We start from the raw sequence: 27232 nt of genomic DNA on the forward strand, positions 1-27232 counted from the left end.
CAGCAGGAAAATTTAACATAAAAATTTAGGGTAATTCCTAATTCAAACAGGTTTGAATTTCACTATATTGAAAGCTGTTTATGTTGTTTTAATTTTTATAATAAAATAAATATCAAATATCATTTGAGCTGAACAAGTATTACATAGGTTATTTTTGAACTTCACGTCCCACAGTTCCGTGCTGCATCCCCTTTTCTACTACTTCCTCTCGCCTTGCGCAAGCTCACATCGTAGGAGAATGCGGATTTCGAAGCTAAAAAGAATAGCTAGCCAGTAAGCTAAAAACAAGCTTCTTGTTGTTGGGCTTCAGACTGGTTAAATGTCTAAAACAAATTCACAGCCCGCGTCGTCTTCGGCAGCGACGACCGCTACAGGGGGGCCATCTTCGTCCTCGTCGTCTTCGCCCGCGGGGGGCTCGACATCTCCCGCAACCGTGTTGAACGTACAGCCCGAGAAACCTCAACATTACACGTACGTAGCTGGTTAGCAGGGTTAGCTGGCTGGGTGTACACAACCTCACGTGCACTGCCATACACACAAAAATACATACATCTTACTACAGACAGTGGTTGATTAATAAAACTTTAAAATGTTTGGAATGAAGTAAAGAGGCTGGTAACCCAGTGTTTTCTGGTCCTAATGAAGAGGCCTAATGTTACTCAGTAACCATTTCTTAAAAGTTGTATAATATGGCATTTTAGCTGTGCCTCTGCGTGACACTATTGCATCAATTTAGGTTTGTTCATTGTTATGTAAATACCGTAGTGATGTATTTTATGATTATTTGTAGAAGCTTATGCTAGTATTAGTTTTGGCTATTACTGGTAGAACACCTTGAATTTTTTTCCAATTCTAGTCGCATTATCACCTGGAACTTCAACTTATTTCGTTGAGATTTCACTGTGAAATGGGAAGAAAACGATGCACGAGCACCAGATATTACAACTAAAATGTCCAAAGCATTGGTAGAATATTGTATCTTTTTAGCCACCAGCTAGTATGTCTACTAGTTTAGTCACTGGCGATTTTGGTTAGTGTTTGTGCAAAAATGTTCATCAATATTTGTTTAACCTCAAGCATCAATGCTGACCAACACCTCTGTCCCTGTTGAAAAAACTTACCCACAGCATGATGTTGTTTAATCCTTTGGGGTGGGGATTTCATACATAGCATTTTGCATCTTGGCCAAAAGTTTACAAATTACAAATTTGAAGATTGGACCTCGTGGTTTTTTATTCTCCTCCACATTTTTATTCTTACCTTATCTTTTTCCATAAACTGGACATATACATGTGCATGAAACCCAATTTTTCTTTAACTGCACAATTATTTTTTGACTTTGTGCTCAAACCTCCAGTAAAATACATTGAAGTTTATAATTTTAATGTAATAATATATGAATAAATCTGTAAGGGATGTGAATGTTGTAGTTTTATGTAGACAAATTATTTGCATATTTAACAATGCCAGGTTTTGATTAAAATGATAATAATAACGTTGCACAGACATTAGTCACATTCTTTCTTGTTGTCTTCTTACTTTCCAGATATCTCAAAGAGTTCAGAACAGAGCAGTGTCCCCTGTTTGTGCAGCACAAATGTACACAGCACCGGCCTTTTTCCTGCTTCCATTGGCACTTCTTGAACCAGCGGCGTCGCAGGCCCATCCGCAGACGGGACGGGACGTTCAACTACAGTCCAGACGTCTACTGTACCAAATACGACGAGGGAACAGGCACATGTCCAGAAGGAGATGAGTGAGTGCTGCTCAGGCTTTTCATCTTCCTAAAATACTCTTCAGATTGTAGATTTTCTTCTTCTTATTATTATTATTTTTTTTTTTTCAATTCATGAGGACAAAAAAGTAAAGAATGGCCACAAAGTTACCCGGAGTTTGACAAACGTCCTCTGTGTTTGCGCTGTTTATCACATAAATAGTTCAGGTCATTTAACGTGTAACTCTTTTTGCATCGTTTTGCTTTCTACTATCCAGTGTCCCGCTTTTGTAGAATTTACTTTACAGCTCCGGGTGTCTGACACATTTGCAGGACGTCCATCACATCCTCTCAAAACACTTTCTCATTGAAATCTGGAACTTCCCTCACGCATCTTTTCACTCGACTGTTGCTACTTTCTTTCAACTTACTGCATCATGCATAATCTTCCCGAGAAGCTTTAGCACCTTTTTTTAATCCCTAGTGGGGGAATTGATATTGACATTTGCACTCAAAAAACAGTGAAAAGAAAAGAGTGAAAAGATATTTCAGGGTGTGACGGGGGAGTTTTTACTATGCTAATCTGGCCGTTTCTAGCAGTCGCTGTACCAGACTATTCAAATATTCTTCATTTTAATTTGGCTGTAGGGATTTCAAGTGGACCCAATGTCTTATTGAGGTTTGTGGACCCAAACAGGAATAAGACATCCCGCTGAAATGTTCATATTTTCAACCAAATGGTTGTTTTCAGCCTATTTCTGCATATTTATACAAATACAAATGTTTAAATGTGTTTAAATTTGTGCTAACAGCCAGTTTTCAGATCCTCCTCGAGGAACCAGGAATTGTAGAAATTCATATTCTCTGGCACGGATGTTCTACAAGACTTTTCTTTTTTTTTTTTGTTGTTGTTGTTTGTTTCATTGTAGATGTCCCTTCCTGCATCGAACTGCGGGCGACACCGAACGGAGATACCACCTCCGCTATTACAAGACTGGATCGTGTATCCACGAAACGGATGCGAAAGGCCACTGCAGTAAGAACGGCTCCCACTGTGCCTTTGCTCACGGATCGCATGACCTGCGCAGTCCCGTTTACGATATCAGGTGTGCAACGTTAAGACCCGTCTGCCGTCTAGTTTTTCACCTCCGGGTCTGTCGTCGCTGATGTTCTTCCCGTGTTCTGCGCTCCACAGGGAAGTGCAGGTGCTGGACTCTCAAGGAGGGTCGGGGACGACGGAAGGAGGAGGCAGCGGAGACGCGCAGTCGGGTCAAGCGGCGAGCACGGCTCTTATAGAGAAGATCTTGAGCGAAGAACCGCGCTGGCAAGGTAAATCTGAAATATGTAACGAGGCGTCCCAGCAGGGACCAGCTTTTTCCTTCTGCTAGCAAATGTTTGTACAGAAATGTTGTATAAGATACCAGAAAAACAAGCAAGTTAGCTTATGAATAACTTTTATGATTCAGCTGTTGTGCTTCTAATAATCACCTTTATAGCAGTAATGGCCAAAGCTGCACAAAAAATATTCATTTTACATGTAAGATTAAAGAATCTGTATCTGTTCTATTCACAGCTCCTCAAGTGGGAGTTTTAGCTTCACCTGGTTCATATTCTCACATATGTAAAAAAAAAAAAAATCTCATTAACACTGTTTGCTGTCCAAGTATTAACTGATTAATCCAAAAATGAATGAACAAGTCAACCCTACGCTGTGTGGATGTGAAGACCAGTTGACAGGGCTGAGCTTTTCACATGTGGCCTTAGGAAGAATAAGAAGCTCTACAGGGTTGTTTTGAGGCTACTGATTGGATTGCTCTTTGCCAGCTGCATGGAGAGGATATCAATGGCTTGAAATTGAATGTTGATGTTAGAGATGCAATCTGTGCTATAAATAATCACTAAAACAATGCTATGTTGTTGCATTTTAGGTAATAAATGTTTATTTTCTTATTCAAAAAAAGGAATTGAATTGCATATTTGTCTTTGAATAATTTGAATAATCAATTACTAAAATAATTGTTAGTTACTGGCCTGCTTCCTAGGAACTATAGTTGGGAACTGTTGTCTTTCTGTGCTATTCTGGGCCATAAATATAATGCAACCATTTCTCATTACCACTTTTAAAAATGGGAAACACAACAGAATACCGATTTGTGCATAAATCAGGAAATGGCAGAAATAAACAACTTTTGACCAATTTAGTCAGCTAAATTGGTCCAAATCTTCAGCAAGAGCAGTTTAAACGTTTTCTTTTCAAATACGATGCCTTTTGATGTGTTCCAGTCACCCGCCTGACAGATTACTCTCCTTTTTATTCCAGATAACAATTATGTGCTGTCCCACTACAAGACGGAGCTCTGTAAAAAGCCCCCCCGCCTGTGTCGTCAAGGATACGCCTGTCCGTATTACCACAACAGCAAAGACAGGCGGCGCAGCCCGCACAAGCACAAATACAGGTGACTTCCTGTTTCAGTTCTGGAATACTCTAATCATTTTTAGTTGGTTCGTGTTTTGTTAAATAGAGAACCTGTGTTTGTTTTGGGTTTTTTTGCCACCGCAGAGCGCTGCCATGTCCGGCGGTGAAACAGGGCGAAGAGTGGGGGGATCCCAGCAAGTGTGAGGGAGCCGAGGGATGTCAGTACTGCCACACGAGAACAGAGCAACAGTTCCACCCAGAGGTTTGGATTTGCTTCCTGTTGTTCTGCCAGAGTCTCAACGTAGAAACCACAGGAGCTGATTGGAAACTGTTTCCTTCATTACAGATTTATAAATCCACCAAGTGTAATGACATGCAGCAATGTGGCAGCTGTCCCAGAGGACCATTTTGTGCCTTCGCTCATGTTGAAAGTAAGATCCCACCGGAGCGGCCCTGCGTTTCAACGTCTGTCGATTCGTTTTCGCTGTAATTCCATGTCTCTTTGGTTTGAATCCTCCTCCAGAGCCTTTTGCTGCAGAGGAGTCGATATTCCCCAGCCCCGGCTCCCCTCCTCCCCCGAGGCTCCCGGATCCCCTTCCCGGCCACGACGTTTCCCAGAGTCCTGGTGGACACGGCATGAGGCTCGGCTCCGCGTCAGACCACTTCTCCCCCTCTGCGGTGTCCTGCGTGGCAGAGCAAGGGCTGCTGGGTAGCGTTTTGTCGCTATGTGAGGGTGCCAGCGGGGGAGGAGACCCGCTGTCTCCTTGGGCTGGGGACAGGGGGTACGGCAGGGCGCCGGGATTTGAACGGGAAGATCAGGTGAGGACGTGTGCTTTGGAAAACTCAGCAGGACTGCAAATCAGATGATTAATTGGATAAATCGGTACATTCCACAAATTTCCAATTTAGCTACTTAAGCTTAAGAGTTGGAAAGTATGAGGCACTTGGGAAAATAATTTTCTTATCGAGTCTTTTCAACATCTTTTTACAACATTTGCTCACAATTTCAGGCCAAACACAGAGGGTTCGCTCTCGAACATCGGAGCAGGGAATTTGCTTCGACGCAGAGCAAACAGGTACAAATCTCTTAAAAATTGAACTGCTATAGCTTTGCCTATAAACTCTGTGCATTTTTGTGTCTGTTTTGAAACGGCAGAAGGATTCAATTCTGTTATTTCTTCTGCAGGACTTGTTAGTGTTCCTCCCTGTCGGCAGCCCGTTGAGTCTGTCCTCCAGCATCCCCTCCAGTCTAGCCGCCACGCCCCCCAGCCCCGCCGCTCTTGGCCCACCAGGGTCTGGCATCTCCTCGGGAATGAACGCCAATGCCCTGCCTTTTTACCCCACCAGCGAGACAGTTGAATCGGTCGTCGGTACGCAATAAAATACTAGAATTCATATTTCTGCTGCAGCTGACATGAGATCTGATTGAACTCAAACGCCGTGGTGTTGCTGTGTGACAGAGTCGGCTCTGGATGATCTAGATCTGAATGACTTTGGAGTTTCTGCGCTGGAGAGGAGCATGGAGAGCAGTTCTGCCCTGCCCAGTGTTGGGGTGATGCTAGGTATTTCGAAACATGAAGGTAAAATAAACACAAAATCACACAAAGAGTAATAATTTTTAAGACATGTTTCTGTTTTCTCTGGTTTTGCAGGAGGCAGCCAGATTCAGAGTTCAGCTCCGGTCAACATTCCAGGATCGTTCAGCAGCTCCGCCCCGTTCAGCTCTCCGTCTCCGTCGCCCCCAGTCAGGCCACAGGCCTCACCTTTCTTCTCTTCTCACCCGTCACAGCCGAGCCTATCAGAGAGCCCCTTCCTCGGACCATCTCATAGCACTTTAGGTACGAATATCAGATTCAAGATGCAAAAAAGAGGACATTTTATTTATTTATTTATCTGGTAAGACTTTTCTGTCAGGCAAAAGTTTGAGTCACATGCAAATATCTTCATTGCGTGCTGTGATTCGAGGCATTTGAGGCTACTGCTAGCTAATATACCCTTGCTAGCTAGTTAGGGTTTTTTTTGTCTATGTCTAAATTTATCTCCAGCTGGCTGGACTTTGTCCATTTTTGGCGCTGGCTGACTTCTATTGACAACCTATATGAAGTTGGCTGCATTGGTATTATTATAAGTTAAGTGCCTAGCTTAAAAGTAGTCATATCCAGCATATAAAGCTACTGTTTTTGTTATGTTTGATTGTAATGCAGCAGTTTCCACCTAATATACCTTACATTTATATTTTTTCCAGTCTTAAATTTCATTCAACGTGGCATCGAGGTTTTAAAAAGTCTTACATTTGACTTGCTAAAACCCGCAGAAATCCTAAATTAATACTAATTACAAATCTATATTATTTTGTTTTTTTGTAGGTCTGAATGGCATGAGCACAAACATCTGGGAGCACTTCCCGTCGGGTCAGGGTTCTCCTGGCACCCCTCCCGCCCTGCTGCCCTCCGGCCCCTGTGCAGAGACCACCAGGCTCAAGCAGGAGCTGGAGGACGCTCACAGGGCACTGAAGCAGTGGGGTCACAGCTGGAGGCACACAGCTCAGGTAGGTAGGTAGAGGAGCGGCAACGGCTGCGTTTCTGCAGTGCAAGCAAAAACGAAGCCGGAGTGATTCAACGACGCGCTCGTTTGTTTTTCCCGCAGTCGTGGGCCGCCGTCAAAGCGGACGCGGAGGAGTCTCGCGCCAACGCAGCCCGGTTTGCCGTGGAAGCCGAGCGGGCCCGGGAGGCTGAGGAGGAGGCGCAGAGGCAGATCTCTCTCCTGCAGGAGGCGCTGGAGAGCTTGCGGAGCGGAGACAATCCCCACCTTGCACTGCATCAGCTCCAGCTGCTGCACCGCCTGCCGCTGGAGTCGGTCCTGAGCCTGCAGGCTCAACTCTGCAGCTGCTTACGCGCTGTGGAACAGGTGATCCTAGAGATGGCAAACCACTGTCATATTTGGCAATGATATATATGTACACTGCTCAAAAAAATAAAGGGAACACTTTAACATTTAAGTGAACACTGAAGTGTTCCCTTTATTTTTTTGAGCAGTATATAAACCCCAGTAGAATTAGAAAAATGGAAGAAGAAAAAAATGGCAAATATACGAGCAAACATATATTTTCAGGTTTGCTTCGCATGTGACTGTTGTGTGAAGTTAACATAAAAGTAACATTTAGAGACTGAAATTGTTCTTTAGAAATAGTTTCAGTCAGATTGGATGGAGAACATCACCACAGATTCTCAGCCGGATTCTGATTAGTGACTTTTTTTTCCACTTCTGATTCCGATATTTGAGGTTTAGTATCAGCTGACACCGAACTAATGCAGAAAATCGGCTGAATTGACTTGAAACATTAAATTTTTTTTTCAGACACAGACATAAATGTTCTGAATTACAAATTTATTTGTAAAAAACAACACAACTTTAATTTGCTCAGTCAGTGCAATTAGGAGAACAACAATCAATGTAAAATAAATGATAAAGAAACTGACAAAAACAAACTTAGAAAAACCTTTCAAATTGTTTAGAAAGTGTAATTAGGAATTCCAAATATAATGTAAAATAAGTAACAAAGCATAGTATTAGATACATACCGATCAGACAAAAGTCTTAAGTTTTATCTCACGCTGTAAAGCAGCAGATGCTGCAAAATACACCTTCTCTTTGCGGTCTCCAGGGTAACGCTGTGTTTTGCCGTCGTGTCTGCCAGGTGGTGTACAGGAAGCAGAGGCAGTGCTGCGTGACATGCGGGGAGCACGGCTCGGCCTCGCTGCCCTGCGGCCACGGACTCCAGTGCGAGAGCTGCTCGTCGTCCACCGAGTGCCCGCTCTGCCCCGAACAGACCGCCGAGCAGCAGCTCTCCTGACCTCGCCGTGTCGTGGGACCGCTCCAGATTCCACACCAGTCAGTCCTGATTCCACACCTTGCCAGCCTCGGATCCTGACCACCATTTCGACGCGACTAAAAAGAGACCAAAAACCACGTCGCTGTGGCGCCGATTTAATCGCGCACTTTGAACGCGAAGGTCGCTGAGGAAGTGCTCTCGTCGCAGAGTTAGACGTCGTTATTGTCGCCAGTGTTACCCAAGGAAAACAATACATTCTGCTAGTTAATGCTCTCGACCAGCAACACTGTACTCCCCCCCCCCCCGCGATTCACTTGTGAAAATAACTTAAAATACCTGCTGTTATATTTTACTCTGACCCCCTAACTATGAAGCATTTACATAGCTAGTTTTTAAATGATATAATTCAAAAAGTATAATCTCACTTTAGTGACAATATTTCCCCCAGAGTGTCATCCATCCATCCGGAGAGTTTTGTGATTTGCCGGAGGGGGGCGGAATAAAGACGTCCGCTTTTTGTATTTTTAGCACTTAAAACTCACTCAGAGTTTGGCGTTGCCCCTCCCTCCTCCTCCTCCACAAAACAACAGGGAAAAAACTGTGCTGTGTTCGTCCTGGTGTTGTGATCGTGTCGTCAGTCTGAAAACTGGCTGGATGGATGGATGACACCGTAGATAATCAGTTTGTTTTTAAAAAAATTATATTTCAGGGAGTAGGAACATCTTTAGAGGAAAATAAAAAAGGTCACTCTGGAAACACTTAAAGGGCATATTTCCAATGATTCTTTGTTGCTACAGCTCATCACAGTGCTGTAAGCAGAGTGTCTTGCTTATTAGTAATTAAGAAATTCAAATAGCTAAAAAAAAATTTGAAAAATAGAATTTGTTCAAACGTCTAATTAATGGCCTTGAGTTTTTTTTTCTTTTTCACACTCAGGTTTTTTGTCTCTGCAGAAACTATAGGAAGGTGTAATAAATGAGGCCAACAGGTCCAGTTTCAGATATTATTTATTTTAACACCCTTTATGTTCGATATGAATCAAGCTCAGAACACTCAAGAAAAAAAAGTTAAAAAAAAGGCTTTTTAGCTATTTTTAAATCAATATGTGACAGCTTTCTCTGCCAAATTTCTACATTTGTAGTACTCTTTTGACATTTCAGTCTTTCAACAGTGTATAATATATATATATTTCATATATATTATATATAAATGTATACACATACATAAGTGATGTTATATCTTTCTCTTGCACTGATTGGACGAACCATCGGGATGCATGTGGACATGTAGATGTTGAAATGCGGGCGTGAAAGTGTTTTTCGGATCACTGTGATGGTCATGTTGTCCACACACAACTCATGCAACACCAGTGTTTTCTTTCTGAGTGCATTCTTTTTCTTTTTTCTTTTTTTGTCTTTTGTTTTTTTGGTACTGATCATTAAAAACAAATTGTATATTTTTGGAGGAAGAACGGGTCTCCGTGCGTTTTGTCATTGCTGCGCCGCCTCCTGGGACTGTTTCTCCCGCTGCCGTCGCTTCTTGACGAAAGCCTGAGCCTCTCGCTCTCCTCGCCGGGACTCCAGCAGCTTCAGGATGCTGTCCTCTATGAACATGCAGCCAGGCGGAGGGAAACATTAGGTGATGAAATGAAACTAAATCCCTCCAGATTTTAGCTTTCAAAAAGCAATAGATTAAAAATATCTTTAAAAGGGGCAGCATTATGTCTTTTCCAGACGCACAGTGTAATTTTATAGCGCAATCAAGCAACTGTTACCTTCAGTTGTTATAGAAATGCTGTATTTATCGAATATGACTTAAAAGAAATTTGACTGTCATTTAACACTCAAAAATTGGGCCTCTGTCTCTTTAAAAAACTCCTGCTTTTTCTGAAACTTTACTTTCAGTAAGTCATCACAACATGGCTCCTCTAATAACCCTTCAACAATGTTTTTGCCACAGTTTCACTGAGAAGTAACATGTATGATGAGCTCAGCATACACACAGTTCCACCAGGTGTTTGCTAATTGCTGCTGGCTAGTCTGAAGGAGCTGAGTGGGGGAAGCTCTGAGGCTTGGAAACTGTAGCATTGAGGAGGAGCTGTGTCTCGAAGGCGGAGCTAGGTCCACCCAGGTGTTCTGCACACCTGGTTGCCATGGAGATTAAAGGATTTCTCAAACATGCATGCAAGAGTCAAAGCAACACTCCTGGTGTGTTTTTGATGAGGGAATAACATTATAACATGATGTGAAGCTCAAAAAAGTCTACTTTACATAATACTGTGTCTTTAATAATTTGTAGGTGTTAACTGGTCCATGCAGGAAATAAACCATCAGTTTAATGTTATTTGTCACAACAAGAAAAGTTTAAACCAAAACAAGACATTGTTCCTCCTGGATCTACAACAAATTAGGAGAACAGGATGAATTTAATGCTAAATACAATGAAGGTTAAAATGAATGGTTCTAAGCTATAGCAAGGCATCTTCCCATGTTTTTTAATCCCACTCCTTTATTAAATGGTAAAAAAAAAAAAAAAGTTTACCATTAGGTTTAGGGTGCATCAGAGGCAGCCGTATCTGTTCAGGTGCTGAGTCCATCTGCGAGTCGACTTCCTCTCCTTCTTGTTTTGAAACTCCAGGTACGTCCTCCAGGGCCAGGAACGCCTCGCCCTCAAAGTCATCTGGCCTCAGGGTGTCGTGGTCCAGAACCGTGACGACCAAGCACGCTCCTGGAGTCTGGCACTGATCCAGTGAAACCAGGCTGCGATACGGAGAACAAGTCAGCAAGGAGTTTACCTCTAAAGCCATCCCACGGGAAGCATTAGAGGAGGAGCGAAATGTAATCCGCCAGTGGAACTGGCACTTTTTCCATCAATATTAAGGAATTATTGACTGAAATCAAGTTCCTATATCTTAATAAAAAGTTACTTGTTCGTTTGTTTTGTCTTATTTCAAGTATACCAAGATATTTGCAGTAGAAACAAGAATACTTTGTAGGATTTTGTGTTTGTGCAAAGAGAGACTTACAAATCGAAGGCCTCGTCGAAGAGGGGGTTGAGATCGCAGCTCTTGTACTGGGTGCAGCGCGGCTCTATCTCGGGGAAGACGTGGTTGGGCTCCAGGCACAGACGCACAAACGGGTCGCTGAGGCCTGGCAAGCGTCAAAGCACCAGGTCATGTAGGCAGGGGTCTCGAGCATTTTTCTTTATTTATGTATTGACCGTGGAAAAGCATTCACACTCCGCTTCAACTTTTTGTCTTAAATTTAAACATTGTGAAAAACCATTCATTAGGACAACCCTAAACATGCACTTGATAGTTTAAAGGTGAACTCCTTCCTTGAACAGATTAGGATGGACCTATGGACTATACAAAACACGTTCATAACATGTCTTGGACAAAATCATTCTTAGAAAATGAAATCTCAGTCTGCTCAGTCTGCCTATGTTGAGTTGTCACTAAATTTAAATAAACTGCTGCTGACCACGCCCCCAGCGACCCGACGTTTACACTATGTGATAATGACTGGAAACAGATGCGTGATCATACAATCGTGCATCTTTGAAAAGCAGAAGTGGAGCCTCCTGCGCAACCGACAAGAATGCAGCAAGTGGATTCTGGATGGTAAGTCAACAACAAAGCATTTGTCTTTTCCAGTAGCCATTGTTCAGCGCATACAGCGGTAAAACCAGCTGACTGAACATGGCGGAGCTCGGCTTGGGTTGCTAGGTAACGACTCTGGCTCAACAATAAATTTTTGAAACGGCTCATTTTTCAGACACCAAAAAAAAACATTAACTCGTTGCCCAAACCCCCCCCCCCCCCCCCCCCAAAAAAAAAAACAGCCTGAACTGTTCTTAGCAGCAGTAGAAATCCAAATTCAAGTAGAAAAACATAAAAAATGTGAATTTTGCACGATAGGTCCCCTTTAAATCTGAACATTTGACCCGGAATTGCCGTAGACGGACTTTCTTCCCCTGTACAAACCAACTGAGCTAGAGCTGCTTTACAAATCAATAATAAGGTGTTTGAATACTTTGAGAAAGCCAGTACACAGCTGTGGTTGTTGTGTTGTACCATTAGAGTCCATTGGTAGGAGGCTGACTGCATTAAGCACCTCGATGTGCAGCCTCTGGTCGGACTTCCTGTAGGACGTGAGGAGGGTGACCGCTCCATATTTTTCCCCTTGGTAATCTCTCTGCGAGACGGTCGAAGCAGAATAAAGCATAAAAAAACTCACAGGAGTTCCGATTTGATATTTTTAAATAAATAACTCACCTGCTCTGATATTTTTCTTTTAAAGAACTTCTCTATGAGCTGGTGGCTGGTCAGCGAGTGGTGAGTGAGGTGAGCCTTCAGATTCTGTTCAAGCATTAGGAAATCACAGAAATCAAGCCTTTTCATGGCTGTACCTAAAATTATTTATTTTAATTTTTTTTTTTTCACCAGACAGGAAATGGACCTGAATCGATAACGTTTCAATGAAATACCAGAGAACTCAGCTGCCGGTGTCGACGGTACTCACCTTGTATTCGTCGGAGTGCAACGCCTTCTGAGGAAGCCCGTTTCCGTCGGCGTGGAAACACTGCTCGAGACACTAAAACCGGAGGATACACACCGTGAGGCTGCGGAGACGGTTACCGAGAGGAGAGTGAGCTCCGACGGCAAAAACCCACCTGCAGCGTGTACAGCAGCCTCTGGCAGAACACCATGAGCCCTTCTTGCTGCGAATGCTGGTTGGTGACCTGATAAAGAATTTTCACAGAGTTTTGCCACAACGGAGTCAGGAGGCTGGTCACGGGAGAGGAAAATAAAGCACAAATCGACGTTTAAAGAAACGGACCAACGGGCAAAAAGGAGGAGATTTGGCATGTTTGACAGAGGCGGGTTAGCGGAGCACCTGTTGAAGTTCTCTTGAACCAGGTTTTCATTCATGTACTGCAGCTCCTGTTCGAGGTAGCGCATCAGAGGGGCTGCGGCCTGGGAGGAGACGAGCGACGTGACGTGAAGAGAGAATAGCAGCTGGTTGTTAAGAGAGAGAAATAAAAAGAAAGTATCGTAACGAGGAGCAGACTCACGTCCTCTGTGGACTTGGAGGGAATCCTCCGCCTGGTGGACATGCTCCTGACGTGAGTCTCGATGTCTGTGTTTAACTGAGAGCGCAGACAGAGCTGTGTTTACTTTCATTTCATTCAGCTCGTGAAAGTGAAAAACGAGCATGTTTCTTTCACAAACACTGCCCCGCGAAAGCCTTTGCAGGTTTTCACGTTTTCTCACATCACAACCACAAACCTCAGCCTGACGTGTAGGGGTCATCTGTGAAAACCCAACACAAAGCAGCACAAGAGTGCTAATGATGCAAAGTTTTCCTTTTTTTTTTTTTTTTCTTACAAAAAATGTAACGCATATCTTTCAAGTCAAGGGACTTTGACTAGGCCATTCTGACTTGAATTGATGAAAGGTGAACCTCCACCCCAGTCTCAGGTCTTCAGATTTCTGTCAAAGAAAAGCATTTGGGACGCACCGATCTGCTTATTTTCACTCCCGATACCGATATATAGCTAACACTTTGTCATCAATATTAGGGAGTTACTGACTAAAAACAAGCTCTTAATTGTTACTGAAGAGCTACTTGTAAGTTAGTACACTTGAAATAAGACAAAACTAAGATATTTTCTCTAGAAACTAGACCAATAATTCTTGGTAAAATGTGTTTTTCCAGTGGATGTTGTCTTGAGATGATGTATTTAGGATGATGATGAAACAGACTTTTTTGGCAAAACAAGATGAAATATTGCTTGTGTCAAGACACTCTTCTGTGAAACCTAGATTTTTAGAGGTGCACAAAGATTAAATGGCTTGTCAGTAAGTTCTCTCACCTGAGTCATAAATTTCTGCTTCATTTTATTTAGGAATATCAGCGAAAAGGGGGATCAAATGCAAATCCGCACCACACTCAGATTTGTACTTGTAAATCTTCTACAGCCATGTTTTGTTTTCGTCACACATCCAAATCATGAACGACTTCATGTTGGTTCGTCACATGAAGTCCAAATGACATACACTAAAGCGTGTGACTTGTGGTGTACCTGTTTCCCCAGAGTGTCTAGAGCCGACCGGATCTCCTTGCAGAGGATGCTCTTGGCTTGCTGAAGCTGGGAATGCAGCGTGTTCTCAAACTGGCTCTGCCCTATGACGCTCTGGGTCCGGATGCGAAGCCCCTCCCAGTTGAGCTGAGAGGGAAGCCGGGTCAGCACCGAGCGCAGGTACTCCAGGTCGTTCACTACGACGCACAGCTGCAAGGGAAGGAGAAGAAGAAGAAGAAAAAAAACCCCCAAAAAAAACCTGAGACACATGGAGGAAAATGTGCAGAAAAGTTTGTAAATGAACATGAGTGAAGATGTGCTCGGTTACCATGTTGATGGCAATGCTGTGGTCCGAGTTCTCAGACAACACCCGGACCCGCTCCTTTAGGAGGTGACAGTAGTTCACTACAATCTTACAAACATCCTGGAAACATAAGTGGAACTTTACTTCATTTAATCAGTGGAAATTTAATCAGTTGCATAAAAAGGCCATAAAGCTGCAGTATGTAACTTTTACATGATTTTCTTTATGTCTTTTTTATTACCTATTTGTTAAAAATGTCACCACATGTCACCATGTCTGATATGAGACAAATAGAAATGCGACGCTCCCAGTCAGAAGCTACCAATCAGAGCCAGGAGGGGGTGTCTTAGCGCTGACAATCAACTTCATGTATGTACTGCTAAATGTGCTAATGACCAGAGAAACAACTTAATGCTACACAAAAACCGTTGTCATCGATCACAAATTTTATTGCCCATAATCTGTCCCTGTAATTATTCTGTCGGACAATAATGTTGTTGTTTTGAGACCATTTTCAATTAATATATTGATAATGACTTAATAATGTACGTTCACCCTCTCAAAAATCAATAAACCTTGATTTTGTACGGAACCACTCCACACTGGAACTGGAAGATGCTTTAAATATCCAAAATAAAAACACATATTTTTATTTACAAACGTAAATAAAAACCACACACAACTGGAACCATAAATAAAATGAATCATGATGTAGCTGTAAACAAAATTTCCCTTTGAAAAATATTAATCATCAGAATGTAAATTATATAGCTCATCTAAATTTATTATGCTTCCTGTGACAGGCTTAGCATTGGTAGCTAACTAGCTTTAGCATTCATAGCTGGCTCTGATTGGTTGTTTCTGACGGAACGGTTCATTTGTTCAGATGACAGATTATCTCTCTCATATTATACTAACACAACATAGTGATATGTAAAAAAAAAAAAGAAAAAAAATAGGGAGACTGCTTTAGAAACAGCTGAGTGCTGTACCTCGGTCAGTTTGACCATGAGCATGAAGGCCTCCTCGGGGTCAGGCCACGACAGCTGGTCCCATAAGTGGCAGATTGGCTGGATGCACGCCACCAGGTCTACGGCTGAGGAGCTGTGCTTTATGGGGACCGCACCGACCTGCAGCGGCTGCAGCTGAGAGCACAGCAAGCAGGGTTTAGGTCAAGCGGGGTTTAGGTCAAGCAGGGTTTAGGTCAAGCGGGGTTTAGGTCAAGCTGGGTTTCATTAAGAACAGGGTTTAGTTCTTGAATTCTGTGGAAATATGCGGAATTATTTCCGCATATTTCCAGTGGCGGCTCTCGCATGAGTCAGCGCCTCCTTCTGCTCCTTTTCAAACATTAACGTTAGCCTCCTGTGCGCAACACTTTATGCCGGCCCCCGGCGGTCGGTGAGCCATATCGCCCATCATCAAAAGCGTGTTACCTGGTCAACCTGCACCGCCTTGACCACCCGGTCCAGAGTGGTGCTGAACGCCTGGTTCAGCCAGTACGGCAGGGCGTCCCGGAAACCTTCATGAAAGTTTGTCAGCTGGAGTAATCCCCTGAAAAACAGCAACAACACAAAAAAAAACAAAACCATAAATATTTGTTTAATTTATCTTTTATTGTGTGGCTCAGTCTTCTTGCGTAACATTTTCTATTTTAACTATTGTGTTTATAGACACTAGCCTGTTTCTTTCAACACAAAAAGCACATAATAATAAATTGGACATTCATACTGTATGTATTAAAACATAATGAAAAATCAATATGTCACAAATCATGTGACATACTTTTATTTTGTTTTCAACCCCTTCACTCTGATTCCCCTAATGTAATCCATTGCAACCAGTTTCCTCCATTGCGTCACGTAATTATTAAATAATAATAGATAATTGTGAACAAGTTCAATGATGGATGAATTTCTTCAGGGTTTTTTTTTATTCTTATGCTAACACCAGTTGCTAGGTTAGATAAAAATAAAATAAAATAACATCATAATAGAATCTGTGATGATTTCAGACCGTTTCTGCAGGAAGGCCTTGTCTTTGTGGATGGCCTGCAAGCTCAGGTAAACAGGAAACAGGCTTTTGGAGAGGTTCAGCTCCATTTGGTCCTCCATTATGGAGAGGGTGGCTTTCACTTCCTGTGCAAGCTATGGAGAACAAGAACCGTGAGAAGTGAGGAAATGAGGTGAGTCATGTGAACCTAGAATGCTCCATTCGCAGCTTACCAAGGAGTCAAACTTCTGATAGACAACAGTGAAGACGTCAACTTGCACAGCACTGTAGTGGAGAGAACAATTGATTACTATCGGAGTGAAACACTTTACTAGTGTTTTATCAAAACATTTGGCAGATTTACGGACAGTTTAAAAAAAAAATAAAAAATCTTTTGTCGCTCTTGTCACCTGACAAAAACTCGGTTCCACACGTCTTTGTTGTGTTTTATGTCTTCCTGAACTTCCGCGATCAGCCTAGCGAGGGCGCTCCCGATCTCTGTCAGGTCCTGCGTTTCAGCAGAGTGCAGAAATTCCATTTGCGTGGCAACACATATAGTCAAACCTCACTCCCGCACTGCTATCGTCAGATTCCATAGATGCAAATATGTGCTTATTATTCAGAACAAAGATCAATTCTACGCAAAATAATTCCAATATACAGTAAAATATACTGCTTTTCATTTTTAAAAAGAATCGAGAACCATCACTTCTCTTCTGCTTCAGTTACACTGCAAAAACACAAAATCTTACCAAGTATTTTGGTCTAGTTTCTAGTGCAAATGTCTTTGTACACTTTAAATATCTCAAAACTAACTTACCGTACAAGTTAGCGTTAGATATATGAATTTGTTGTGAGACGATTATTCCTTAATATTGATGAAAAAGTTCTAATTCCACCGGCAGATTATTTCACTTATATCAAGACATTTTTCTCATGTCCTCATGTCATAAGTGAAATAATCCACCAATGGAACTGGAACATTTTCATCAATATTAAAGCAATTATTGACTTAAAACAATAATGAAATAGTAAGTTAGTTTTGTCAGTGTGCCAAGACACGTGGACTAGAAGCTAGACTAAAAATGCTTTTAGTAAGATTTTGTGGTTTTGCAGTGTATGATGAACCTTGTGCTGGTTCATCACAGAAAATTGCTAAGTGATGAAATAGGCAAAGAGAAATCAAAGGGGTGTGGACACTTTAGAAAGGCCATTCGTCATCCTTTCTGCTCTGCATGACAGATATTTCAGTTATCAGACAAAAGGTCATTTTAACTAGACATTATTTTGATATAAATGAGCTTGCCATACAGCTTCAGTACATTAAAAATCCCCCTAAAAAGAGAATAACAATAACACATTTCTATTGTGTGTATTTAGCTTCAGAAAAGTGATGTCTTTTTTTTTTTTTACCTTGGTCATTGGCTGATGCAAACCCTTCTTGATGGTAAACCACTCCTCTGTGCCTGTCTGGTATAAAAATCACTATTTTGATTTGATAAACTTCCATAAGTGAACCATAAAATATAACTGGAAATATGCTTCACCACTATGGCATCATGGACTTCGTTGTGAAGCTCAAAGTTGGCCGGGTTCAGTTTCTGGAAAGCTTGAGTCTTACAGATCTGGACCAAGATCCTGCATTGATAAAAATAAAAATCATTTATTGCATTATGTGGGGCTCATAATTAAAACATACGAGTGTGTGTGTTTTCCAGGCAGACACACCTGAGGAGTGTGTGTAGTTTCGGAGTGGCACTGGGAGTCGGGGGGAAGATGTCTCTGTATTTGGAAACCAAACAGAGTCCGTACTGCAGGAAGCCGTGAAGAGAATCCCCAAGTTCCTGTTTCTGTCAACAGAAAGCGGCACCTTACGCAACCCTCATCTGTGCTGAAATCTTAACTTCTAGTTTCTCCTGAGATCTGACACCAAACACACGTCTACAAGTGATAATTCAAGCAAACTACTTTTGTAAATAGTTTCTTTTTAACTTATAAATGTTAAATCAGTCACAAATGTACACTAAAAGTTTGAAATCTTTTCCTGTTATGAGGTCAGTGAGTCGTGCACGTGTACCTGCTGGTAGGGAAGCTCCTGTTGATGCCAGTGGTACTCTATGCTGGTGAGCTGATGGAACAGCACAGACGAGTCCACCTCCAAGCTCTGGTACAGTTTACTGTAAGCCACCCACTTCCTGGCAGGGGTAAGCACAATCACACTTGTTAAGAGCAGGCGTATGACAGAAACGTAGCACATTTTGTCACAGCTAAGCTAGGTGGTTGATGGGTTACTTAGAATTATTTCATAAAATTTTATGTATACAAAATGTATAGCAAAAAAAAATTTCAAATTTTAAAATCTGTGATCTTAAAATAAGGATATGACCTTTTAAAAGAATCTTTCCAGGGAGAAGTTCCCCTGAAGGGAGGCAAGCTAACCGTCCAGTTAATGTTATAGTAAAGCGATAGAAGTGAATTTTGGAAGTGAGGTTTTGTTGAATGTTATAAATGTTATATATTACAATATTTTTTTTTTTATAGAAACCAACATTACTTGTATCTAGAGGCTAAAGCTAATAGCTAGCCCAAAAGGTACATCGCCTCCAACTTTCCTTTCACATGTAAGCAGTTGTCAATCATAATGTAAACATCGTGAAGGGTTAAAAGTTCACGAAGCAGCTTTTCATTAAGCTACTGTAGTTGTTTTGGATTTAATTTATTTTAAATGGTACAAGTCCTCTTTGTTCTTGGACTGTGTCAGACTAGAGTCAGTTAGCTTAGGTTAGCTTTAGCCTCAAAGTCAAACTAATGTGGATTTATTCTACGTGAAGACTCTAAAAGTGTTATCTACTGCTAGTGAAATGTTATCTGGTTTTATCCCCTCTCTTTTTTAAATAGAACCAGATTTTAAAATTTCTGAACTCTCTTAATTTTTTTTTACACTTTAATTGAAATCCCATTAAATTGAGTTTTCTAACAACAATTTGGTGAACACGTGAGACTAAATTATTTGGTCAAGACGTTGAAAAGGTTTTAAATTTGAAGTTGTGGAGCGTTCATATTTGGGACAAATATAAAAAAAGATGGCAACACAACCTGGACTATGTTATTTAGCATTAACAGCGAGGAAATGGCAAATTGTTTTAACATTTAATTTTAAAAAAATTCACACCAGTCTTTAATTCCATTTTAAATTATACACGTAAATTTGAAATGAGAGTTTCTGATGTGAATTCAATATCAGTTTTTCATAATATTAATTCTAAATAGAAAAAAATGAGTGTGACATCATCTGAACTGTGAAAAATGATTGTTAAATTAGTGTAAATGCGTAGGAAGAAAGCTGCTCTAGATATCCAAAATATTTATCTGTTCTAGGAATTATTTATTTGTGTGTATTTGGATTAAAGAGCCTCCCTGATATCTGTATTTTAGTTTTCATATATGGGACAAATGCAGCAGTGCAGAAAAGACATGGAGACTTAAGAGGTTACGACGTCCTGTTGTGGTTGCAGAGACGCAGAGAGTAATATATGTATCACATGTAAATCATGAGTACAGGTGACATAACTTCCTCCTTTTGGTTTACTTTCTCTCTCTGGTTTGTTGGATGGCCCATGAGCGAACCACACTACGGTTCGGTTGCATGCTAACCCCAGACCCGTGTTTTCAGGTAGACCAAAGTTTGCTTGTTTGGCACTGGAGCAAAGATGAACTTTCACAAATGAAGCAGACAATCTGTGGCTCCATTCATTCAAGAACGGCCACTACTTTGGTGTGACCTGTCCTAATGAAATGTTACTTATTCACACATGAGCTCCACTTAACGTAGGAAAAAAAAAAAGAGCATTGAAAGAAACAGCAGTCAAGTTGGCATGAGTGTATTTGCTTTCCTACAAGATCATATGATTTACCAGTTCTCAGTTTGCATAGAAATTGTGATCGAAACAAGGATCAGTTCAAATTTTTTGTGGTTAGAGGAGTGGAGACAACGTACAGTATCACTCATACTTTTTCTGTACTTACTCAAGCCAGTTCAGGATCACAGACGAGGGTAGGAGCATAAAAAGACAGTCAAGTGGACACAGGGAGTTAATGACCCAGGCAGGTAATAAATTTATCCCAATTCATCCTGACTGCAGTGGTGCCCCCATGAGGGGGCACAGAGGGGGCTGTGGCCCCCATTAAAACATGCTGCGCACCTCAGAGAATCATATTTATGTCGTAGAAAGACATACATGAAAGACCCCAAAAATAAATACAAAATTAGTTAATTCATTTTAAATATTCTTTTAGCTGTGCCCTTTTAAAATGCTTAATGGTCTGGCCACTTCTATGAGAACGTTCTGGGAGAGCTACTGCTGGACTGATATAGAGACATGTCATAGGGGGGTGGAGATTAGTGGCTGGTTGGATCGCGGTGAGGATGTTTTGAAATGAAAGCAAAAAAAAAACATGGTGCATTAAAGACATATTCCTTTGTTATATTTTGCGTTTATCAGTTTAAATAATTTTAATGCATCTACATATTGTTAGACAGACCTTACATCAGAGCATTAAAAAAGTCAGGTTTTTTTAAAACTTTTTTTTTGGACATCTTTGATGAAGGCGAATGTCACAACAGTACATGGTCGGATCAAGTGATTGATTTGTGAAAGGCTAAAGTGGCTTCAAGAGAAGTTTGTCTTTCGGCGGTCTTCGAACCCAAACCGTATGATTGCACGGCAAAAAGGTGATTGCATACATCTCAAATAACTCAAATATATCCCAATTGGTCTTGGCTGACTTTGTGAAAATTCAGTACTGGGCTCACATTTTACCTAATCACTAAACTCTATTAGAGGAAAACACGGTGCTTACGCCAGGTCTTGCAGAAAAGGAGAGAGGTCGTTTTGCGTAGCGTAGAGTTCAAGCAGAGTCTGAGCCTCGCCACACAGCGCGCCTTTCCACGGAGCGGAGCTCTGTGTGAGAAAACATCAGAGAACGGAGTTAAAAAGAAAGAAAGAAAACCAGAATTCAAAACAGCACAGGGAGAAACTGTGTTGCACCTGTTGTTTTGAAATATAAGCTTGGACAAACTGCTGCAGAATCCCACAGTAGTTGGTATAGGCACTGCGACCGGCGCTCAGAGTCCCGTCTCTCTGCCAATGACACGAAAACACACACAGGTTTACAGTACCTGGTAAAAAAAAAGTATTCATAACCTCTGAAGGGTCAGATGAGAATAAAATTAGCCTAGTTTAAAGTTTGCAGAATAGGTCATTTGATAAAATGTGAAAAAGTTCATGGGGTATAAACACTTTTGCAAAAAATCTAGTCACAGTTGTGCCAAATCCTATGTGGGATAAGGTTTCAACAGCTAAGATTTGAGGGAATTCGTTTACAGCTTTGTGGATGAACTGGAGGAAGAGGTGACACTTTCCGCGATTAGGATACGTCTCCGTTCTGGGCTCCAGATTGTACCAGTTGTCCTCAGTGCAGTGGAGATCCTATAGCGTTATGACAGAGTTTGGTTTTTAAGACTGAACAGACATCCACGGTAAAATAAAGGAGTAAATTAAGTGTTTTTATTACCTGTAGTCTTAAGACAATATTTCCCAAAAAGTCATCTGTGCCTTTCTCCTTTTTGGCCTCCTTGATCATCCTAAGCAGAGCATTGATTAGAAAACAGCAATACTCGCCAGGTATTATGTTTTTAGTCAATTAAAAACAGAAAAGTTTAATACCTTCTTAAACTATTTAAGTTGGTTTTGATCTCTTCCAGTTTCTGAGTGAGAGACACCTCTTCATCCTTATCCCTGCAGCGGAAGAGCAGAAAGTGAACATGTGCCAAAGTTGAATAAAAACTAGCTAAGTGACGCTTTTTTTCTTGCTCTTCTTACCACATTTCAAGGTGGAAAGTGGTGCTTGACAAATCTTCAAACTCTCTAAAGAAGAAAGAAACGATAGGTGTAAAAAACCAACTCTGTAATTGATCAGAAACTTGCCACAAATTTGAACTCACAGTATGAAGGTTTGGTTCCAAATGGGGTTCAAGGTTTGCTTTTTGATATCGGTTTGGTAGATTTTCTCATGTGATACTGTGCCCTTTACAACATATTTGCTGGGTTTGGCTTTTGCGCGGCTGCTCTTTTTCTCCTCCTCCTCTTCCAGGACCATCAGGAGGCAGTAAGGGTCACTAAAACCTGAAGGAAGAACATTTCGATCCTTACTTTTAAGGTAGACAACTAGTTTGCCATTTTACCCTAAAGATTTAAGTGACTTTGAATTTGAAACTTGATGATGGGCTACAGTAGTAGAGGACTGCACCGCATATCATTCCTGTTAGCTACAAATAGGAAACTTAAATATGACCATTTAAATATTGTGGTTAAAGCTTAGCTGTAACGTGGTCTGCTACACATTTTGAATTCACACGATTAGGAATTAAGGCTGCACTAAGGGCAAATGGGAATCTAGCCTGGCACTAGCTAGGTGCAAATTTGCTAGCAAACTGAGCAAGATAAAATCTAGCTTTAGCAACGCTGATGATCGTGTTGCCTTTAGTAGTACGTAATAACAGTTGGCATCAACTATTTACAAGGTAAGTGCCACGCTAATTAATTGTGATTCTGAGTTAGTATTAAAAGAAAAATACAGTGGAATATGCTAAACGCTGTGCTCAGTAAGGAGCTAATTAACCTGTGCAAAGCAAGCTAACTGTTTTCATTTGGATTTTATGTATTCAAACACTAAATGTTGTACAGCCATTTTTGGATTAATAATTTTATGAGGTACAAGGCAAATAAACTTTATTACTTAAACATACAACGGCCATATTGGATTTCTATAAACTCTGAGTTTGTAGTGATTTGAGTTTTTCTAGTGTCTAGTCTAGTGAGTCTCCGTGTTGTCCCGTCTTCCCCTTGATTGTTCCCAGGTGTGTCTTGTTCCCTGATTACCCTCTGTGTATTTCATGTCACCTGTGTCTCTGTGCCTTTGTTGGGTCCTAATCGGTTGACGTTACTGCCACCCCGTAGTTTCAGTCGTCACAGTTGAACTGTTGATGTCATGTGTCGGCGTCAGCTCGTGTATCAGTGATTTTTAGATCAGTCGCTACCAGTGTTAGCATTAGCTTCCGCTCACTGTGCTGATGGCTTTCTGGGACTGTTTGAGCTGCATATTTATCATTAAACGACCATCACTCATCGCCAACCTGGGTCTGCTAGCGTCTTCCTCACCACAACACACCGCATTTCATGGACAGAGATGGCAAGAAGCTTTTAGTCTATTTTTCCATCTTGGAACGTAACATTTCAACTTCTGAGTAGACATTTCTGCACATTTCTATCAAATAGGCTGTACTACATAAAAAGAAAATCCTGCTTTTATAATGTGACTTATTAAAAATATCTGCTGGAATAGTGACACTTGGAAACTCTTGGATTTATTGAGATGTTATAAAGCTAAAGTATACGTTCACTGAGAAAAACATTTGAGCACTAAGAAGAAAGCTTCCTAATGTTGTGCACAAGCAAAACCAGATGGTGAAGACTTCATTTGTAAGAAGCTGGTAAATCTATAAACCTTTTGACTCTATTACCTCAGTTTAATAGAGTTTACATTTTGGGTTTGTTTGAGGCCATTTGGTCGTATCATATAAATGTCCTGATTGCAATGAAATGAATGTATTTATATGTTGTTGTTTTTTTAGATAATTAATATTCTAATCTCTCGTCAGGCACACAGAACCATAAACCATAAAAAATGGGGGGGCGGGGAAATACAATCAATACAAGCCAAACTCCTAAAGATTGAACTATAGTCACACAAAGAAGAAGGAGTACTTCAGGAGGAGGTCTATATTCCCGACTTGACATGGGCCAGTAATGAAAGTATACCAAGGTTGTAGAAAGTTTCAAGTGATACATTTTTCTGTCCTACTGTTCCTATAGGTTGAACATCTTTTAATGAGACCACAGGACGTGGATCTCAAATGGCAATAAAGCTGAAATTAGCAAACTAATCTGGCAAGTGTTCCTGCCTACAAAGCAGTTTGTCATTCGTCCATCCTTCCATCCATAAACTCACTTCCAGTAACTGTTTCTGTCCGTTCTAAGAGATGCAAAGATCATTGTAGAGCAGAACTCACCACTGACGTCTTTTCCTAGAATTTCTTTAGCTTCCTTCACGGTGACCATCAGGCAGTTTATGGGCGGCTGTAGGGGATTTCATGTTATGTCAGATACTTAGAAACTCGGCTTCCTGCTAATGGCAAGTTAAGATATTTCACACAAAATCTATAAATAGATGTTAGGGTCTCAAACGGTTCGTTGAATGGAAAACAAAAACATGGTGATTTCCTTTTCTCACCTCTGTGTTCTGTACTTTCTCCATCAGACCTTTGTGCTCCTCATCTGTCATAGTGAAAGCCTGGTAGATGGAAAGGAAAGAACCATCAGTCATCAGCAAACCTTGCCCTGTGCTAAGTGCTAAAGGGAGATTACCTCCTTTAGGTACTGGTGGAGCTGGCTGTTTGTGAAGACCTCCGCTGACGCTGGTTTACCCATCTTATGGGCGATGGTGTACAGCAGCTCCTTATACAGCGGCTTCAGCTACGGACAGAAGTCAAACTTAGCGACGGTTCAGGTGGGATGATACAGTTTTACTCCAGATAAAAAAAGAGACGAGAGTACCTCCATCTCCTTGTGTCGTCTTTCTTTGGCCTCCGGATTTTCATCTTCTTTTAAATCCTGAAACAACAAAAAGAGCAGTTTGCTGCCTATAGAGGCCGAGGGTAGTCTTAAGACATTTATACACCAAGATCTGAGAGTGTCACTCACCCTCCTGTCTCTCTGTCTCCTTGTAAATCCGAGTTTACGTGAATGGACTGGGGAAAACTGTTGAGACAAAAAAAAGTTTCTTTCAAACTTTTAATCCTACTCTGTAACTTAATTAGAGACTATTAGAGAGTTTGGGTTTTTGGAATTAGATGGTTTATTAATGAATGATACCACAGTTTCACATTATCACATTTCACATGTATTTACATGCCATTTAAAAATAGAAATGATAAAAATGTCACTCCACTTAAGAAGAAAGGTTGTTCAATGCCAGCAACACGACTTTCTACAAGACTGCCTGTGATTGGTTGATATCAACACAGTGGCAGGTTCCACTATCTCTCCTTTTGATGGCCAAGTCTCCTCACTTATTCTGAGGGTGGCTGACAGATAACAAGGCACACCGGCAGGATCTGCTGACTGTGACAAATGATGCTTGTAATTTGTACCCATGCTAACACTTTCCTAGCGACGTAGCCCACTGTAAAGCACTGCTTTTCTGCTAGTTTGGATTGGTTAGCTGAAAATTCAAAGGGCTGGCCATGCTGGTTTCATGCCAATCTACAGGAATGGAACCATACAGAGTGCAACGCTCTGGACAAATCACGCTTCTCCTGTCTTAAACTAATCCAGCTACTAACTATGGATCCTCCTCCACAGCAAGGCTAAGACAGAAGAGATAACAGAATCTTCAATGCAATTTCAGATTCTTGGTAGTTTCCACTTCATCTCCAGTTATGGCTACGGTCTCCTACACTTCTCTGTGTCACAAATTCAGTGTTTGGTTTTGTAGACATTGAGAAAGTGGTTATGTTTACGCCACATGTCCAGCTTATCCACCTCCTCTTTACCAAAGACTTCCAGAGATAGATGGGCTGAATTTACATGGGGCTTTTCACGAAGCACTTTATTCTAGAGCAGGAGTGGGCAATCCCAGTCCTCAAGGACCAGTGTCCTGCAACTTGTAGATGTCTCTCTGGTCCAGCACACTTCAACCAAACGGATTAATTACCTCCTCAGTGCAATCAAGTTCTCCAGAGTTATTTGACTTAGGTGTGTTGAAGCAGAGGCACATCTAAAAATTGCAGAACACTGACCCTCGAGGATGGGGATTGTCTACCCCTACTCTAGAGCCACATTCACCAGGTGCACTCTGACATCCATACATTCGCAGAAGGGTGTACAGTTCTCAAGTGCACATCAATATGTGACAGGAGGAAGTTGGAATCAAACCCACAATCAGTTTGTATGATATCTGCTCTACTGATTAAAACCACAGTGGCCCATAATAGGGACCAGCCTCCATACAACCCTACACGGATATGATGCATTAAATGATGAATGGACAGACGGACAGATGGATGGAACGAAACCACCAACATCTGGTACCTGTCCACCTCAATCCTTACATTGACCATAGATGCATTTTGAACCCATGAACTCTATAGTTGTGTCTTTACATATCTGATACATGTTCTGACATCTGCTGAGCTGACTCATACTGTTCTGCTCAAAGGTTCACATATCCAGGCAGAGTATTGGTTACAATAGCTACTGCTGCTTTTCAATGCAACTTAGTGTTGAAGACCTTTATTGTCGAACGGTTGTGTTTGCTCTTTTAAAATCGCAATGACAAGAGAAACCACCCAACTGACTCAAACCAAATATTTGCATAACCTGGTAGAAGTGGTCTGATGCATCGCATTTATAAACTATTTGATACACAAGGGGAAAATGTAGGATTCCGTTGAGTCGCAGATCGATCGACAATTTCAGACACAACTGGTAGGAAAATTGGTCTGGGTGTAGGAAAAAAAACAATATTTTTCAGCTAACACACTTAAAAAAAACTTTAAAAAAAATAAAGTGGTGTAGTGGATTCAAGACGCCCAATAAAAGTACAGGATTCAAACCATGAAACCCCAAAGTGGATAACTGATGGTGTGGATATGTGTTAGCACAGGAATTTTGGTGAAAACTGATTAATGTAAATGCAGCAAGTTATACCAGAGGAGAAATTTACAGAAGCATACCAATGATCCAAAACACTGGACCAAGCCAAGCTGTCATT

At 41.3% G+C, this 27232-nt stretch overlaps 2 protein-coding genes across 5 annotated transcripts in view; one reads left to right on the top strand and one right to left on the bottom strand.

Moving 5' to 3' along the window:
* On the top strand, nt 1-9433 carry unk (unk zinc finger). 3 transcript variants are annotated; one of them, XM_008437783.3, is made up of 15 exons: nt 4-471; nt 1547-1756; nt 2644-2820; nt 2910-3043; nt 4035-4170; nt 4275-4392; nt 4477-4561; nt 4654-4949; nt 5141-5206; nt 5317-5500; nt 5591-5710; nt 5783-5968; nt 6497-6678; nt 6777-7037; nt 7828-9433. In XM_008437783.3, the coding sequence occupies exons 1-15, from the start codon at nt 320-322 to the stop codon at nt 7981-7983; spliced, it is 2463 nt and encodes an 820-aa protein (XP_008436005.1). In that variant the 5' UTR covers nt 4-319; the 3' UTR covers nt 7984-9433. The 3 variants fall into 3 exon arrangements, with proteins under 3 accessions (XP_008436007.1, XP_008436005.1, XP_008436006.1); XM_008437784.3 differs by having other exon boundaries at nt 6-471; nt 5591-5692; XM_008437785.3 differs by lacking the exon at nt 7828-9433 and having other exon boundaries at nt 1-471; nt 6497-6682; nt 6777-7005.
* Nucleotides 9355-27232, bottom strand: part of unc13d (unc-13 homolog D (C. elegans)) — a 20078-nt gene continuing 2200 nt past the window's right edge. The window contains exons 3-34 of one of the 2 annotated variants that reach the window (XM_008437786.3): nt 25162-25218; nt 25015-25071; nt 24826-24933; nt 24692-24751; nt 24471-24537; nt 22344-22524; nt 22222-22266; nt 22066-22137; nt 21914-21983; nt 21724-21828; nt 21388-21480; nt 21200-21300; nt 18417-18534; nt 18068-18189; nt 17887-17977; nt 17753-17809; nt 16750-16847; nt 16573-16624; nt 16364-16494; nt 15784-15901; nt 15343-15495; nt 14375-14470; nt 14050-14256; nt 13039-13113; nt 12861-12940; nt 12637-12751; nt 12486-12557; nt 12239-12322; nt 12038-12158; nt 10988-11111; nt 10504-10721; nt 9355-9565 (exon numbers count right to left, since the gene is read on the bottom strand). In XM_008437786.3, coding sequence (XP_008436008.1) covers nt 9453-9565; nt 10504-10721; nt 10988-11111; nt 12038-12158; nt 12239-12322; nt 12486-12557; nt 12637-12751; nt 12861-12940; nt 13039-13113; nt 14050-14256; nt 14375-14470; nt 15343-15495; nt 15784-15901; nt 16364-16494; nt 16573-16624; nt 16750-16847; nt 17753-17809; nt 17887-17977; nt 18068-18189; nt 18417-18534; nt 21200-21300; nt 21388-21480; nt 21724-21828; nt 21914-21983; nt 22066-22137; nt 22222-22266; nt 22344-22524; nt 24471-24537; nt 24692-24751; nt 24826-24933; nt 25015-25071; nt 25162-25218 — 3261 coding nt within the window. In that variant the 3' untranslated portion in view covers nt 9355-9452. Of the gene's footprint in view, nt 9566-10503; nt 10722-10987; nt 11112-12037; nt 12159-12238; nt 12323-12485; nt 12558-12636; nt 12752-12860; nt 12941-13038; nt 13114-14049; nt 14257-14374; nt 14471-15342; nt 15496-15783; nt 15902-16363; nt 16495-16572; nt 16625-16749; nt 16848-17752; nt 17810-17886; nt 17978-18067; nt 18190-18416; nt 18535-21199; nt 21301-21387; nt 21481-21723; nt 21829-21913; nt 21984-22065; nt 22138-22221; nt 22267-22343; nt 22525-23301; nt 23625-24470; nt 24538-24691; nt 24752-24825; nt 24934-25014; nt 25072-25161; nt 25219-27232 lie in introns of those variants that run through there. The other variant, XM_008437787.3, reaches the window with a different exon arrangement.

This window comes from Poecilia reticulata, chromosome 19, assembly GCF_904066995.2.
Source record: "Poecilia reticulata chromosome 19, P_reticulata-male-v2, whole genome shotgun sequence".
Classification (NCBI taxonomy): Eukaryota; Metazoa; Chordata; class Actinopteri; order Cyprinodontiformes; family Poeciliidae; genus Poecilia; species Poecilia reticulata.

What these genes read in the sequence shown, in the direction of transcription:
- unk (XM_008437783.3), top strand. Translation starts at nt 320, where the DNA reads ATGTCTAAAACAAATTCACAGCCCGCGTCGTCTTCGGCAGCGACGACC. An exon ending in AGCAACAGTTCCACCCAGAG is followed by an intron (nt 4,393 to 4,476) that starts GTTTGGATTTGC and finishes CCTTCATTACAG; the next exon opens with ATTTATAAATCCACCAAGTG. An exon ending in ACCATCTCATAGCACTTTAG is followed by an intron (nt 5,969 to 6,496) that starts GTACGAATATCA and finishes GTTTTTTTGTAG; the next exon opens with GTCTGAATGGCATGAGCACA.